The sequence below is a fragment of the Clinocottus analis genome, unplaced genomic scaffold (genome assembly GCF_023055335.1).
Source record: "Clinocottus analis isolate CAN_PGR_092001 unplaced genomic scaffold, fCliAna1.0.p SCAF_19, whole genome shotgun sequence".
NCBI lineage: Eukaryota > Metazoa > Chordata > Actinopteri > Perciformes > Cottidae > Clinocottus > Clinocottus analis.
The window spans coordinates 6,473,896-6,487,359 of record NW_027175920.1 but is presented as its reverse complement, the minus strand read 5'-3'; the positions used below and the strand labels follow the sequence as shown (position 1 = coordinate 6,487,359).

Sequence of the window (13,464 nt, the reverse complement as noted above, 5' to 3'; positions counted from 1 at the left end):
AAAGAACATAGAGGAATACAAAGTGACTAAAGGCTGATGCTATAGGCTGCACTCTTGTGTGTAAAGTTCTTCCTCATACCTTCTGTAAATAGTTTGGAGTCATCAGGTTTGATTTTGTAAACATTACCAGGGTCTTGTAGGAACTAAGTAAAAGTCTATTTTTGTTAACTGATGGCAGTTCATATCCTTTTGTTATCTGTCTTTAACCCCTCAAATTGACCCGTTGGAGTAAACAGAGGAAAAACAAACAAAAACATTCAGTCAGATTTTAATTTGTCAGCTGAGCTGTTTTTTTATTCAGTGATCACTTTACAGTGGGTGCAATATCATCCTCTCAATGAACAGCACTTTATATAATGTACATAGGGAGAATGTGGAGAAGTCAGAGATCAGATCAGACCACGATCTCTAGTTTCGTTACCCTCCTCTTCCAGAGTAACTGAGTCCTCATCTGTTTGCACATCAAGTCAGTTAAAAAGTGTGTTCATGTTATTGACAAGTGGAGTGCTAGTAAACCATTCATCATATGCCATTCAACTTTGCCCTTGCATTTAATTCATAAAGTCCATATTCCTGTTGATGGCTGCACAGACACTTCAAAACTTGCAACCACTCCTTTTAAGTGCCTCAGACCTTGATTGTTGAACTGTAAGGTATATATTCATCTCATATTTATTCATCATTCTCGTGGTGTATAAGCAGAAAGAAAGCCCTTAACACAGCGTTAGGCTCAGTCTGTCTACATACTACTCAGTGTTTGTTGAGAAGAACCAGTCCGAACCCCAAAACATTCACATTTCCATTGCATCTCCCAATGTGTCAACCTTTATGGATGTTCTCTTAAACATACAATTCACTGCCTTCAGCACCAGAGAATATGGCAAACAATCTGGGGCAATTCACAGGTTTTTCCCTGAAAACAAGTGGGAGTTGGGTGCAGTTTCCAGTATGTAAAAATAATATAAAAAGACTATAAATATAGGCATATAATGCTAACTTTTAGGAGCGGAGTCAGCAGCAATAGTCAGTCCTTCTCACTCTCAAACTCCGTGACAACAGATCAAAAAGAAGTCACAAATGCTTGTTTCTTGTCTCTTTGATCTGTCTGCTCGCAGAGTGAGACTTCTTCAAGTCCAGGTACAGTCTCAGGACAACACTTTGTTCATGTGTATTCTGATTTGCGGATGTAGTTGGAAGGCACGTAGCCTCGGCGGCCTTCTGCCTCCCCCAGCCACCATTCGCCGTTGCCGTTCATGTCTTTGAACTCCAGTATCCGCAGCCGCTGATTGGCTGAGATGCTCAGCTCGTTGGCACAACGGGCATCAAAGGAGTAGAGAGCGTAGTAAAACTGAAAATCAAACGAATAAAAACAATGCCATTGTTAGTTTGATCTTTTTCAGTTTTAAAAGCAGTATCAATTAACATGTTTGGCCCATCGAGGACGGCCCGTTAATAAATTGTCTGCAGTCACACTAAATCTCACCTGATGACTATCTAATTCACTCTCATCCTCTGGCTCTGGCTCCGGCTTGATGTACTCATCTCTGGAGTAAGAAGCTTTCTTCTGGCCACTATCATCTCCATTTTTCAACTGGTATGAACTGTAGGTTTTGTCTGTGTGTCCATACCGCTGCGAGCGATTGTTTCTGAGTGAAGAATACGAGTCCGTCTCCGAGAGGTCCGACGTCTCCTTGTGACTGCTCAGACTTGCATAACTCGCGTCGTACGTGTCTCTGTGATTGCCTGGATGCCGGTGAGAAGGCTCAGCGTCTCTGTGATCGGAGGAATTCCGGTGCGTTTGGGATGAGTATTCCTTGCGATTTGAGGGATTTCTGGGGGAGGAGTTTATGGAGTCGTTCTGACTGGCAACGTCAAGGTTGGGTCTATCTCTGGGGTGACTCCGACGAGATGAGGCGGAGTCCAGCGAAGGTCGCGGCGATGAATGAGTTGGAGGCTGCGATGTGGAAAAGCTGACGGTGGCCAAGTCCTGGTTAAAGGTCAGTGTGCTGTTGCTGTTTTGGCGGGAGAAAACAGGCGAGGAGCCGCCGTAGCCTGACTCGTTAGACGATTGGCTCTCGATGGAGACGTCTGAATGGCTCCTGCGTGGGTTGTAGGGTTTGAGGAAGGAGCTGTACACAAAACCCTTGCCGGCTGCAAAACAACACATGGAAATTGACGTTATTGATGTTTCACACAATGAGTGGCTGATTGGTTCAACTTTTTTTTTCAAATCAGAGCTTACAGGACACATGACTTACCGCCAGTATCAATTAGCCAGCGGTTGTTGCTACCCATGGGGTCCTGCTGCTTGATTACACCCACAAGGTCCCCCTCTAATACAGAGATGTCCAGATCCTGCGCTGCGTTGAAGTTTCTCTCTGCCTGGAAAAGTTTATCTGGACCGTAGCGGACCAGAAGTCCTGCACGGTGCTCATCTGTCTGCATGATGTGGTTGGGCTGAAAGCGACCACACTTGTGGTTAGAGGATGATCTCCTCGTGCAATGTTTCATGAAAGTATTAATTATTCATACGGTACGGCGCAAATGGAATGAGAGCTCCACTCACCGGTGCCTGCAGCTTTTTAGAGATCTGCTTCTCAAGAGTCTTCTTCTCGGAGGTCTTTTTCGTGGAGGTGGCGAGAGGAAGGTTCTCTGGGCAGAAGCTGAAGCTCTGCAGAAGTTGGAGAACTCGACCGTACTCTTCTTGGAACTTGGCGATCAGGTTGCCTTCTGTGCCAACTTTGTTAGAAAACTGGAGACAAAAAGGTAAAGAAACCATCCGAGTTATTAAAAAAAAAAAAAAAAGTTTTCTAATCAGGTCCATATATTCATGAGGAAACGTCACACTGCCTTTAAAAACCCTCATAAACAGAGTTACTCACAGCCTGTAGGAGGGGCCTCAGCTCTCCGAGTGTCGTTTTCATGAAGTTCTTCTGGGAATGAGCGAAAGCCCTCACACAGCCAGTGAACAGGTCCTCTGCTGCATCGTGGAACTTGGGGAGCTCGTCCAGGAGTTGGGCGTTGAGCGCCTCGTAGTTGTTGCGCGCCACCTGCAGCTCGTCCTGTACACGGCGGTCCTTGAGTCGGTCGGCGCGCTCCTTGCAGTTGTCGTAGTCCAGCAGCTTGTCGAAGCGCTTTTGGATGAGTTTGTGCGGCCCAGCGAACATTTGGAGGAGCTGCGTGAGCGGGTTGACGACTAAAGCCTCTGTGCGCTCCTTCTGCTCAGAGGAAGGGGGTTGACAGACAATGTGATAATCAGAGGTCATTCCCAATGCACTTTTACAGCAACTAAGTGAGGCAAAGACAGAGGAAGAAGACGTACAAATTGTGTGAACTGTTTGTCGCTGATGGAGCGGTGAGCTCTCTGGAAGCGCTCGGGGTCGAGGACACTTCGCTCCGTGTAGATGTCACAGAAGCTGATGGCTGCCAAAACCTTTACAGATGCTGATTCCTGGAGAGATGCATTGTATTACAATCCATGTTAAAATACAAGTAGTCCAAGACAAAGTATTTATATATATATAGTGGAATATGTTTTGAATGCGCCAATAATGATAAATGCAATGTTTGTTTTTTTACCTTTAACATTTTATATTCTGCAATTGTTCTTTTTTCTTGAGAGTAATATTCTTATGAAGAAAAGTCTCATAATCCTAATATAATACTGAGTCAAATCAGTATAAATTACTATAATATTTTTTCACAGACACTGGACATTTGGCCCACATGTAAAATGCTCATACCCGTATATGTTGCAGGTACAGGGAAATGTCCCTGATAAAGGACTTGATGAGTCTCTCCTGCAGCCGGAACTTCTTCTCAGCCTCATCAAACGCTTCATCTTTAATCTGTGGAAACGCCAGAGGACGAAGATAGACAGAGATCAGAACCAGCCCGTTTAGACGCACAACATTCACAACACCACTTGAGCAAAATGAGCAGTGATGTACCTGGGGGGAAATTCCTGTGAGATGTTTGAGGTGACTGCTGACACGGTTGGATTTTTTGATAATGGAGTGCATGCTCAGCTTGGAGATCTTGTCGATGAACGTGTCCTCGTCGACTTTCCTGTACTTGACCACTGTGGGCAGCAGAGTGAGCACAGTTCAGACGTTGTACTCGATAAATACTTACACGCAAATAAAGAAAAAAAAACCCCGCAGGGATTTGTTTTTACCAAGGTCCTTCCTGCGCTTGTACTCATTGATGTTGACGTTGATCTCTTTGATAGCCAGCAGAGCTTGAGTCAGCTGGAGCCGATCGTGGTGGCTCTCCGGTGTGGCCCCCAGCAGCTCCATCAGCAGCAGCGGGTAACGCATCACCCGCTGCACCGGCTTGATCAGGAAGGAGCCGAGGTTGATGTAATTTGTTTTCCCCCTGAAGAAGTGACATAGACAGCAGAAAGTGTTTGGTTGGAGGGAAACATTAGAATATGCAAAGAGTGAGAGGATCTCATATACAGTCGGCGTTCCAGTACTATCACAGTCACAGCTATTGATTTATGTTCCCATGTTCGTGTCACACATGTGTCTATATCATGTGGATGGCATGATCCAATGATATGTAACCATCATCACATATTCATATATCCTGATGATGATCAGTACAGGTTTTGGGAGACATAAAAGAACAGGAAAGGCACCATGAAAGAAATATATGTACTTGCTTAGCTTTAATGCGATCTGGAGGACAAATTCATTTTGAAACTCAATTGCAATTCAATTGCAGAAAGTGATCACTTTCTTCTAAAATAGAAATCTTTTCTCATTACGTATGTCATTGTGTTTGATTTATGGCATTTTATTGACCAATTTGAGATATATTTCCACTTCTAAACAGTAAAACATGTCAAAACACACGATATTTATGGTGTCAGAGGTGGATTTTTGTTGACCAGATATTCTCTATTCTCTATAAACAGAAAGTTTAGTCCTTAATGTCTCCACATTTTCATAATATTGAGAAAAGATCAGTGACTGTAAATTGCTGTTGCAGTTTTAATCCAGAAGATGGCATTAGATGTTTCCCAGAATCAACAATTACTTTGCGTAGCCACCGAAGAGTGTGCTTATTTCTGTATGCAGAATTCACATGCACGTGCAAACACAAACAATAAAATAGGAGTGCATCCCAGTCAAGCAGAGAGAATTAAAATGGCAGGATAAATGTTTTTAGACTCTTTCACACTCAGCACACACACACACACACACACACACACACACACACACACACACACACACACACACACACACGAACACAGAGATCATTTCCAGGGGGGTTAATGAGCAAAAGGCATGCGAATGTCATGCTGGAAATCATGACGACACTCTTGATGGAGACTTACCACTCGCGATAAATGGCCCTGTTGAAGGAAAGATTGGAAAGAGATAGAAAGATAACAAAAACAGAATAAATGAACCTATGACCTCATGATCATTTTCATGAATGTTCAATTGTTCCACACGTGTTACATTCTGCAGGACGTAAAAGAGCAGTTGCTTATGCCGAGACTAAATCCACAAAATTGACTTGAACTTAGCAAGGTCACTAAAAAAAGTCAAGCCAGCTGCCCCTACGGTTGTTATGGTTTTGTTTTGTGAATTTTCCTCTTAAAGCTGGACAGAAGCCCAGCGTGGCCGTAAAACCTGGCAGTTTCTAGTAGGTGGCAGAACACGTGACCTTTTTAGAGCTCAGTGGGAGGCAACACACACACACTTTACAAAAGACTATTCTTTGTCTGACAAGGCCAGCAACATTATGGTTAACCTACAAAAAGACAAGAAATGAAATACAACTTGATGTTATCAAAGGACACACACAGCTGTATATGTTCCTGGTCCTTTAGTTAAATACGACTTTGTCTTAGAACCAGGACCTGTTTTTTTCCAGCTACTGGTCTACCAGAACCTGTGTTTATCTTCAAAGGCGGATTGCTGACGTAAATTTACAACACTGTCAACTCAAATGTTTGCGTCACTGATGGTGAAACCAGACAGGTGAAACCAGGTGGGGCACATTGTTTCACTGCGTTACTTCACTGGAGGAGCCGTCCAACTGCTTCATCCAACAGGGTTCATGTTGCACACAGCAGGAATGGAGTAAAGGTATCTCTACAGAAAATGTTTCAGACTGAAAATGTAAAACCTGCCCATGAAACATAGTGCAAAGTCTGCTAAAGAAACCCCATCATAAACAAATATGACTGTCGTCTAACTGGAAACCTCCCTGGAGCCTTGACATCCATAACAACGTGACTTTTTCAAAACATATATTTTGTATTATATTAGATTATTATTTATTATAGGGTTGGGTTTATTATAACACTTGCTGTAACAATACAGTTGCCATTACTTTTTTACTGAACTCAATAGCCTTTTATGATTCATGTTTTATTTGAACTCTATATTTCTGTTAGTGGCCACTCTTGCTGTCATGTTCTCATGCTTTTACACACACAAACATTCACATCTTTAGTAACTCAAGTGCAAACTATTTTTGAAAGTGAAACACACAGGTCCAAGCTGAAGTCTAAAACCTATTTCCCTCCTCTCAGTGACTTACCTCAGTCTCTCCAGACACTCTAACACGTGGCACTGGATGTTTTCGTCCTTCTCGTAACTCTCGAGCAGAGAGATGGCATCGTCGTGGTTCTGACAGTAGATCTTGTACACCTCTTCCAGCTCAACTTTGAAGCCCAGAAATATATTTCCTGAGAGCAGAGAGTAGAGAAAACAGACAAAAAAGGTGAATAAGTTTGTGGGGTGGAGATTTCCGTATGGGAACAAACATGGGAACAAACTAGTATGAATTAAAGGAACATTTCTGTGGTTATCTTTGGTTTTTACGTCCTCTAACGATTCAAAAAATGCGTTCAAAGTCTTAGTCAACCAATAAAATGTGATCAGGTGACAGTATGGTTGAAATAAATAAATAAATAGTACAAAGCCCGGCATACAGCAACAAGGAAAATAATTAGGTCATAGGATAGGCATCTTGTAAAAACTGTCTTCTTACCGATTGAGTCGGTGTCCTGCAGTGTTTCCAACAGGCGTTGTGACAAGTCGATCACTGAGCTGATGTTGCCAAAGAGCCCATCAAAGTCCACATTCTTTACCTTTTAGGAAATGCAGGTAGAAAGTTAGAAAACTGTGATGAAAGTTCCTCTGTGCTTTTGGAGCATCCTGGTTATGTCTTGTTTCAATAGCCTAAATTTAGAAACCAAGAAAAGCTCTTAACCCAAGATGGAGAAACCTGTTTATACTAGCCAGAGTACCGGATTCTGTGGCATGTAAACATCTGATACAGGTTTCTGATCATACACTGCCATGTTCACAGCTGACTCATGTACAACAAAAACAGAAGACGACAATGTCATGATGAGACATGCTGTAAAATGTCACAGTGGTAGTGGAGACGAGACATTTCAATGTCGCTTTCATTTTCCACTATTAAAGTTTAGATGAAGGAGGTACAGTAAATTCAGCAACAGCAGTCAGACACCAATCAGAGGAATGTTTGTATATAGAGAGGCAAATAACCAGATTTGCTCCATGTAACCATCATCTCCCAAATATGGTCAAAGGTATCTGTTACTTTAAATTGTTTGATGTTTTCTCTTTGCCCTTGTTGTCTCTGTAAAAGTCAAACTGGTACTCTTGGAGCTGAAATATATTTTCACAGGCACCTCAAGTCAACATAACCCAATAAATCCAAATATATGAAAAATAAACATGTTAGAATAAACATCTTTTTAAAGCCCTTGTGATACGTTAGCAATTATTGAAAACAAATGTGTTTGTTTTCAACCTCCACTACATCTTGTCACCTGCTTCTTCTGCAGTGGCTCGATGATCTCCTTGACACACATCTGCAGGTCTTTAATGTAGTCCTTCTCAGTCTGCAGCAGCTCCTCGATGACCTTTGACCTCTTCTCCAGCATCCTCAGCTCGGGATCCTCGGTGCCGGCGGCGGGGGTCGAGTCCGAGGTCGGGGTTGAATCAAGCGGTTTGGGTTGGGACGACAGGAGCGTCATCTCTGGAGAGACAGGATTGGAGACAGATTTAGCTCCATCTAAACGGACATGAACATGGTTTTCAATCCTAATCTTCTCTTTTATAAACAGTGTTAAGGATCAATCTATGACAAAGCTATCTATTTCTGCTCATTAGTTGCCATGAAATTGGCATAAACCCAACGCTTGGTGTCACAAAAAACCACAAAGGGGTTATCTAAAGATGACAAAGTATAAAAAGGGAAATAGAAAAACATTCCCAGCCCATGTCTCCAGTCATTGTTTCTAAACATACTCCTGCCCGCCCACCCAGCCAGCCCACCCTTTACTCTTCCTCTTGTCTGACTAGCTTTTGATCAATGTCTCTGCTCTCACTCCCAGAGGGCTGATCTTTGGGGGTGCCAGGGACTGGAGGGAGAGCCAGGTTCATGCACCAATGCTCTTCATGAATGGAGTGGACTCAGGCTCTTTGTGTGTGGCACAATGGCCTCTGACAGCAACTACAGACGTACAGGCTCTCAGGGGCCGAGCAGGCATTAAAGAAGAGGCAGTTAGAGGGGGACTGAGGGAACAGAGATAACAGTACCGCAGAGTGATGATACATGTTTCTAAAAAAAATCCTCTCATCTGCTACCCGTCTCTTGTATTACTTAGTGAGACATTAAGCTCTTAGGTTCAAAGGAGATGTCTCGTGCTATTCTGTAATTTTTTGATGACAGAAAAAGAAAACTGAATTGTTTGTGTTTCTAAAGTCTGAGCTTATTTCTTAGTGCCATCGACCTCCATTGCCTTCCAAAAGCTCATAGAATCAATTCAGCCACACCATTAGAGTTGCTGGCATGTTGCTTTATTAGCATGAGCATCGTGAGCACCAAATCTGCAGCTGAAAAAAAGTTACAAAAAAGTCACTCCTGTTGAAAGTAAAGTTTGCTAAAAACCTGCAGTTGCAGGATATAATTTACGCTTTTTAAATTCTGAGAGTATACATTCATGATAAATGTCTGAAGTGGTCATAAAGTATCATGAGATGGACTAATACAATGTTAATATCGCTTCCTTTTCTGGACAACATATAGATTATTAGCAGCCTTATTATCCTGTAAGTGTGTCTGTGAAGTGATGTGAAGCAGCAGAAAGACGTGCTCCAAGTTAGATTCATATATTTTGATTGGACCAGTGGTATAAATGCCCATGAATGAAACAGTGGAGGGGAAACACCGCTGTAGTTCTGTCGCATCTCAACACGTGCTGCGTTGTGTTGACGGGTGAGGGAGACGTCACCCTTGCTCCTTGAACAGATGCTGTCATGGGCTAATGAAGTTAACTCTGCTTACCCTCATTATGCCATGCACTACGTGCATTACGCACACACACGCACACACACACACACACACACACACACAGTATGTGTGTGTGTGACGGTGCTTTTATGTGACAGTTTTGTCAGTCACATAAATGCAGTTTTGTTTTACATTTTTGATCCAAACTGTGACCACTTCTCACGAGAGTATCGAGTTGGGGGTCAAACGTAAGACCTTGCAAAACTTGATTGCGAAGCATTTTACATTTTGATGCGAGCGAAGATTTATATTTCATGATCCGTCTGCCTGTCTGATCCTCGGGCCACCTGCCTTTTGTTTCCCTCCCACCGTGACCTCATCTCTCTTTCTTCACGTGACTCGGCTAAAGAGCGACTCAAAGCAGCTTTTCTCACTGCTCGCACCACATCTCCCTGCACCATCCGTCGCTGCTGCTCAGTTCACACTCCAGCATTTCTCCACTAGTGAGAAAGTAGCTCACTAGTGGGTTTTCAAAGTTATACAGTAGCAACACAATAGACAGAGAGGCTGAAAACAAAAGACTCCGAATTTAATTGGAATCAATCGGCTCATTCCCATGTTTGATCCGCCACACACACACACACACACAACTACATCATATGCTCCACTTCACACGGTTAAATACGCAGCTATTTCAATAACAACCAACCTGCGAAACAGCATGACCAGAATTTAACTCACTTGTATGTCCTTTGTTCTGTGAAGTATTGTAAAGAGGGTCCAGGCATTTTGTTAGCACACACATACACACACATGGACACGCACACACAAGAGGCTAGAAGCACAATACAGCTCATTCATTTCAAATCTGTTGCATTCTTCTATGAATTAGTGAAAATATTTTTTATCTGACTACTGATTTGAAAGCAATACATAACTTGGAATGAATTTGCAATTTACGCAATCGGAAGTGCTCGTGAAATGAGGCGTAACACAAAACTATGTTCCTGTGGGATCGGCCCGTGTCACTCAGTCTGCAGTGATGGAGGAACACCCGCATAACAATCACTTGTCATTAGTGTTTAATGAATCACACACCTGCGACTGGATGCCAACAATCAGAGGGACAAATCAGTCAGTGCAAACAACAACCTGCTGCTGAATACCACAGCAAAGCCAGCAAATTCACAAGGGTTTCTAACTAGGAAAAGTCATTATTTAGGAAATTTCTCTTCAGAATATAGACTTGTTTTCCTCTAAATCAAGTAGAGTGTGTATTTAAATCACTCTACTGGCTTCACTTTTCACAGCCAGGAGGTTGTGTATTATACTATAATGTCATTTCATGTTTTATCTGTTCTTTCATTACTGTGAAGCTGACTGTAAACACCTGTTGACTTCTTATACAATATCTGCAATATGACAACCATTAAAGTAGTTGATAAGAAGGCAACTACTAAGTAATTATCCAAAAAGCAACATATTGCATTTTCAGTCTGAACAAAAAATTAATTGACAGGGTAAACATGTGAGATGTTTAAACTCTACATGAGGAAGAAAACAGTTCCATTAGATCTGGGTGTGTATGTTTTGCAGGATCATTATGTGCTGTACCTACATTAATACAATACGCTTTGGATGTATACAGTATATTTAAACACACACACATACTGAAGAAGTGACATGGATGTAACTGTATGATCGACTCTATAAGGGGAGCAAACATCCAGACGGGTAGAAATGGGGATCATGACTCTGCAGGGGGCGAGGAGGTGTCTGCACGGGGGTTAATGAATGAGTTGCATTCGGGCGCTGACCTGGTTACTCATGTTCGAGAGTTTGAAATAATAAAACAAAGAGACTGCCTGTGTAATGTGCTGGCATGTAGGGGGTTATGGGTTACACAAGGGGTGAGAACTGATGATTAAATCTGCTGTTTTGTTGGACAGTCACAACAGGGAGTGTGCTTAATAGCAGAATAAATCGCCACACCTCCTATCTTCTTCACACTCAGTGTGACAGCAGTCACAGTCTCACCTGACTCATCAGCACGCGTCTTTAAGGGTTAAACAAAAGGCAATGGAAGACCAGCTCAGTCAGAAAGCATGTCTTCCGGTTGACCAAAGATTAGTGAGATTATGACTGGAGTTTTTGCTGTCACATACTCTTACTACGATTTAAGGATATTGTTGAATTTATATGATTTCCTGCTTTCTTTTTTGTTTGTTTGTTTTGCAAGTTTGATCAAAACCATCGTGTTAAGTTGGACTTAACTTGTACCACTTTCTCCAGCTTCGCCTACTTGATTGCATGCGGTGTCATTCGTAATATTAATTTGAATTTGTTATGACATTTACAATAAAGTACTACAATGTCCATTTGGCTTTGGTTACATTTTTGGATTAGTTCCAAATTTATTTATTTTTTATAAAAGAATGAGATGTTAAAGATTACAAATAAAATTGTACCATCCCATACCAGTGCTGATGAATATTCAAATATATTTAAAAAGAGAAGGAGAATATTCCTGGTAATACCTAATTCGCTGCCCCGTACACGGACAAAAAGAGAGTGAGACAGAGAAGAGAGAAGACGGTGAGGCTTCACGCACCTGCTGCTTGGAAATGTCTTCAACCCACTTCAAAAACAAGCACACGCACACCCACACACACACATAGTGGTTCAAACAACGCCACCCATTCTATGATAGTCCATTGTCAATCTGAAGTCCAGCTCCTGAGACTCGTAGAGGAGTGCGTGTCCCGCTGCAGAAACTCCATTCCAGACCTCCAATTACCATGAGAATGGATGGGAACCCGGCATCATTAAACACACAAACACACACACACACACACACACACACACACACACACACACACACATATACGGAGGATGACCACTCTGGTACAGAATAAAACCTGGAGATGGATCTTCACTGCATGTTGCTTAGAATGAGATGAGAAAAGATTTCTGCATCCTCGCCATATTACACACTAATAGACATAGTGTATGATGTTAGCCGGTTTTTATACTGCTGCTACTTTGAGTATATTGTGTCACTTTCCTAGTAACACACCACATACACAAACTCTAGTTTGAACAAGTGTGTAGTGTTGAAATGGGACAGACAATGTTACGCCTTTACCCTCGCCTCTTTTAAAGTTATGTCCGTCATGACAAACATCTTAACTGTCTGTCCTTCTCATGTTTACACCCTAAGTCAGGTGTAACATCAGACACCCGACACACCTGAGCTCAATTCATATCTTTGTTAAAAGGCACTTAGTTGAATGTTATATTTCAGATATTGGCTTTTGGTGGTGAATTTCAAAGAAGGCTGCCTTGTTTATCTGGTCACAATTCTTTTAGATTTTAACGCCTCAGAAGTCACATTCGTCTGTAGCATTTGTTAGGGGTTTTTAGTAACATGGATTAAGTCCAGTTCTTTGATTAATCTGTTTCATGTTTCACAGTTGACTGACATTTGACCGGGCTCCTCCTCTGACAACCTTCTAGCAAAAATTACAACGCATGGATTCAACATCTTCCCCTCAGAGTTATCTTGTATTTAAAGACATTATTAACTCTTTAATATAACTACAACTTCATCCAAGTAAACGTCTTCCCAGAAAAGGTTTCTTTTGAACAACTGTGACTCTGCTGCACAACTGTCGCACATCCATTTTCCAAACAATAGTTTTCTAATTTCATGGCCTGGAGTCAGCATGCCCCACCAATAGCCGTGCAAAGTCAAACGTTTTGGACCTGCAGAGAGCATGCTAAGGTCAGAGACAATCGGCGCTGTGTGCGTGCGCTCTGCTCCGAAGTTCACAGCAGAATGCACAGTCGCCATGGCAACATAAATAGCAGGGGCCCTCCTCATATCAAGCCAAGTTTTCAGCAGCAGGGAGTGGCTCTGCTGAAATGATCACATGGGAAACTCTGCGGTGAGTGTGTGCAGTTGGGACATGAGAATAAGTTGATACAAGCGCCCAAGACTCCTTGGAAAAGCACAACTTGCGAGCCAACACCTGTAATTAATACGTTATGTATTATAAGATAATCCACGATGCTGGTAACCGGCATAAGAAAAAAATATGTCCGCACAGGCAGAGCAAATATTAACAAGACTCTTGAAGAGCCTCAAACTGCTGCAAGGTCAACTTTGTGTTT

The 13,464-nt window shown here is 42.3% G+C and overlaps 1 protein-coding gene across 3 annotated transcripts in view; it reads right to left on the bottom strand.

Moving 5' to 3' along the window:
• Window positions 1-304: 304 nt before the first annotated feature.
• Window positions 305-13,464, bottom strand: part of dnmbp (dynamin binding protein) — a 40,492-nt gene continuing 27,332 nt past the window's right edge. For 2 of the 3 annotated variants that reach the window (XM_068583341.1, XM_068583343.1), the window contains 13 exons: window positions 7,826-8,034; window positions 7,015-7,114; window positions 6,562-6,709; window positions 5,345-5,362; window positions 4,178-4,377; window positions 3,951-4,081; window positions 3,744-3,848; window positions 3,323-3,451; window positions 2,883-3,218; window positions 2,567-2,752; window positions 2,259-2,457; window positions 1,484-2,151; window positions 305-1,348 (listed from right to left, as the gene is read on the bottom strand). In XM_068583341.1, coding sequence (XP_068439442.1) covers window positions 1,163-1,348; window positions 1,484-2,151; window positions 2,259-2,457; window positions 2,567-2,752; window positions 2,883-3,218; window positions 3,323-3,451; window positions 3,744-3,848; window positions 3,951-4,081; window positions 4,178-4,377; window positions 5,345-5,362; window positions 6,562-6,709; window positions 7,015-7,114; window positions 7,826-8,034 — 2,615 coding nt within the window. In that variant the 3' untranslated portion in view covers window positions 305-1,162. The remainder of the gene's footprint in view (window positions 1,349-1,483; window positions 2,152-2,258; window positions 2,458-2,566; window positions 2,753-2,882; window positions 3,219-3,322; window positions 3,452-3,743; window positions 3,849-3,950; window positions 4,082-4,177; window positions 4,378-5,344; window positions 5,363-6,561; window positions 6,710-7,014; window positions 7,115-7,825; window positions 8,035-13,464) is intronic. The other variant, XM_068583342.1, reaches the window with a different exon arrangement.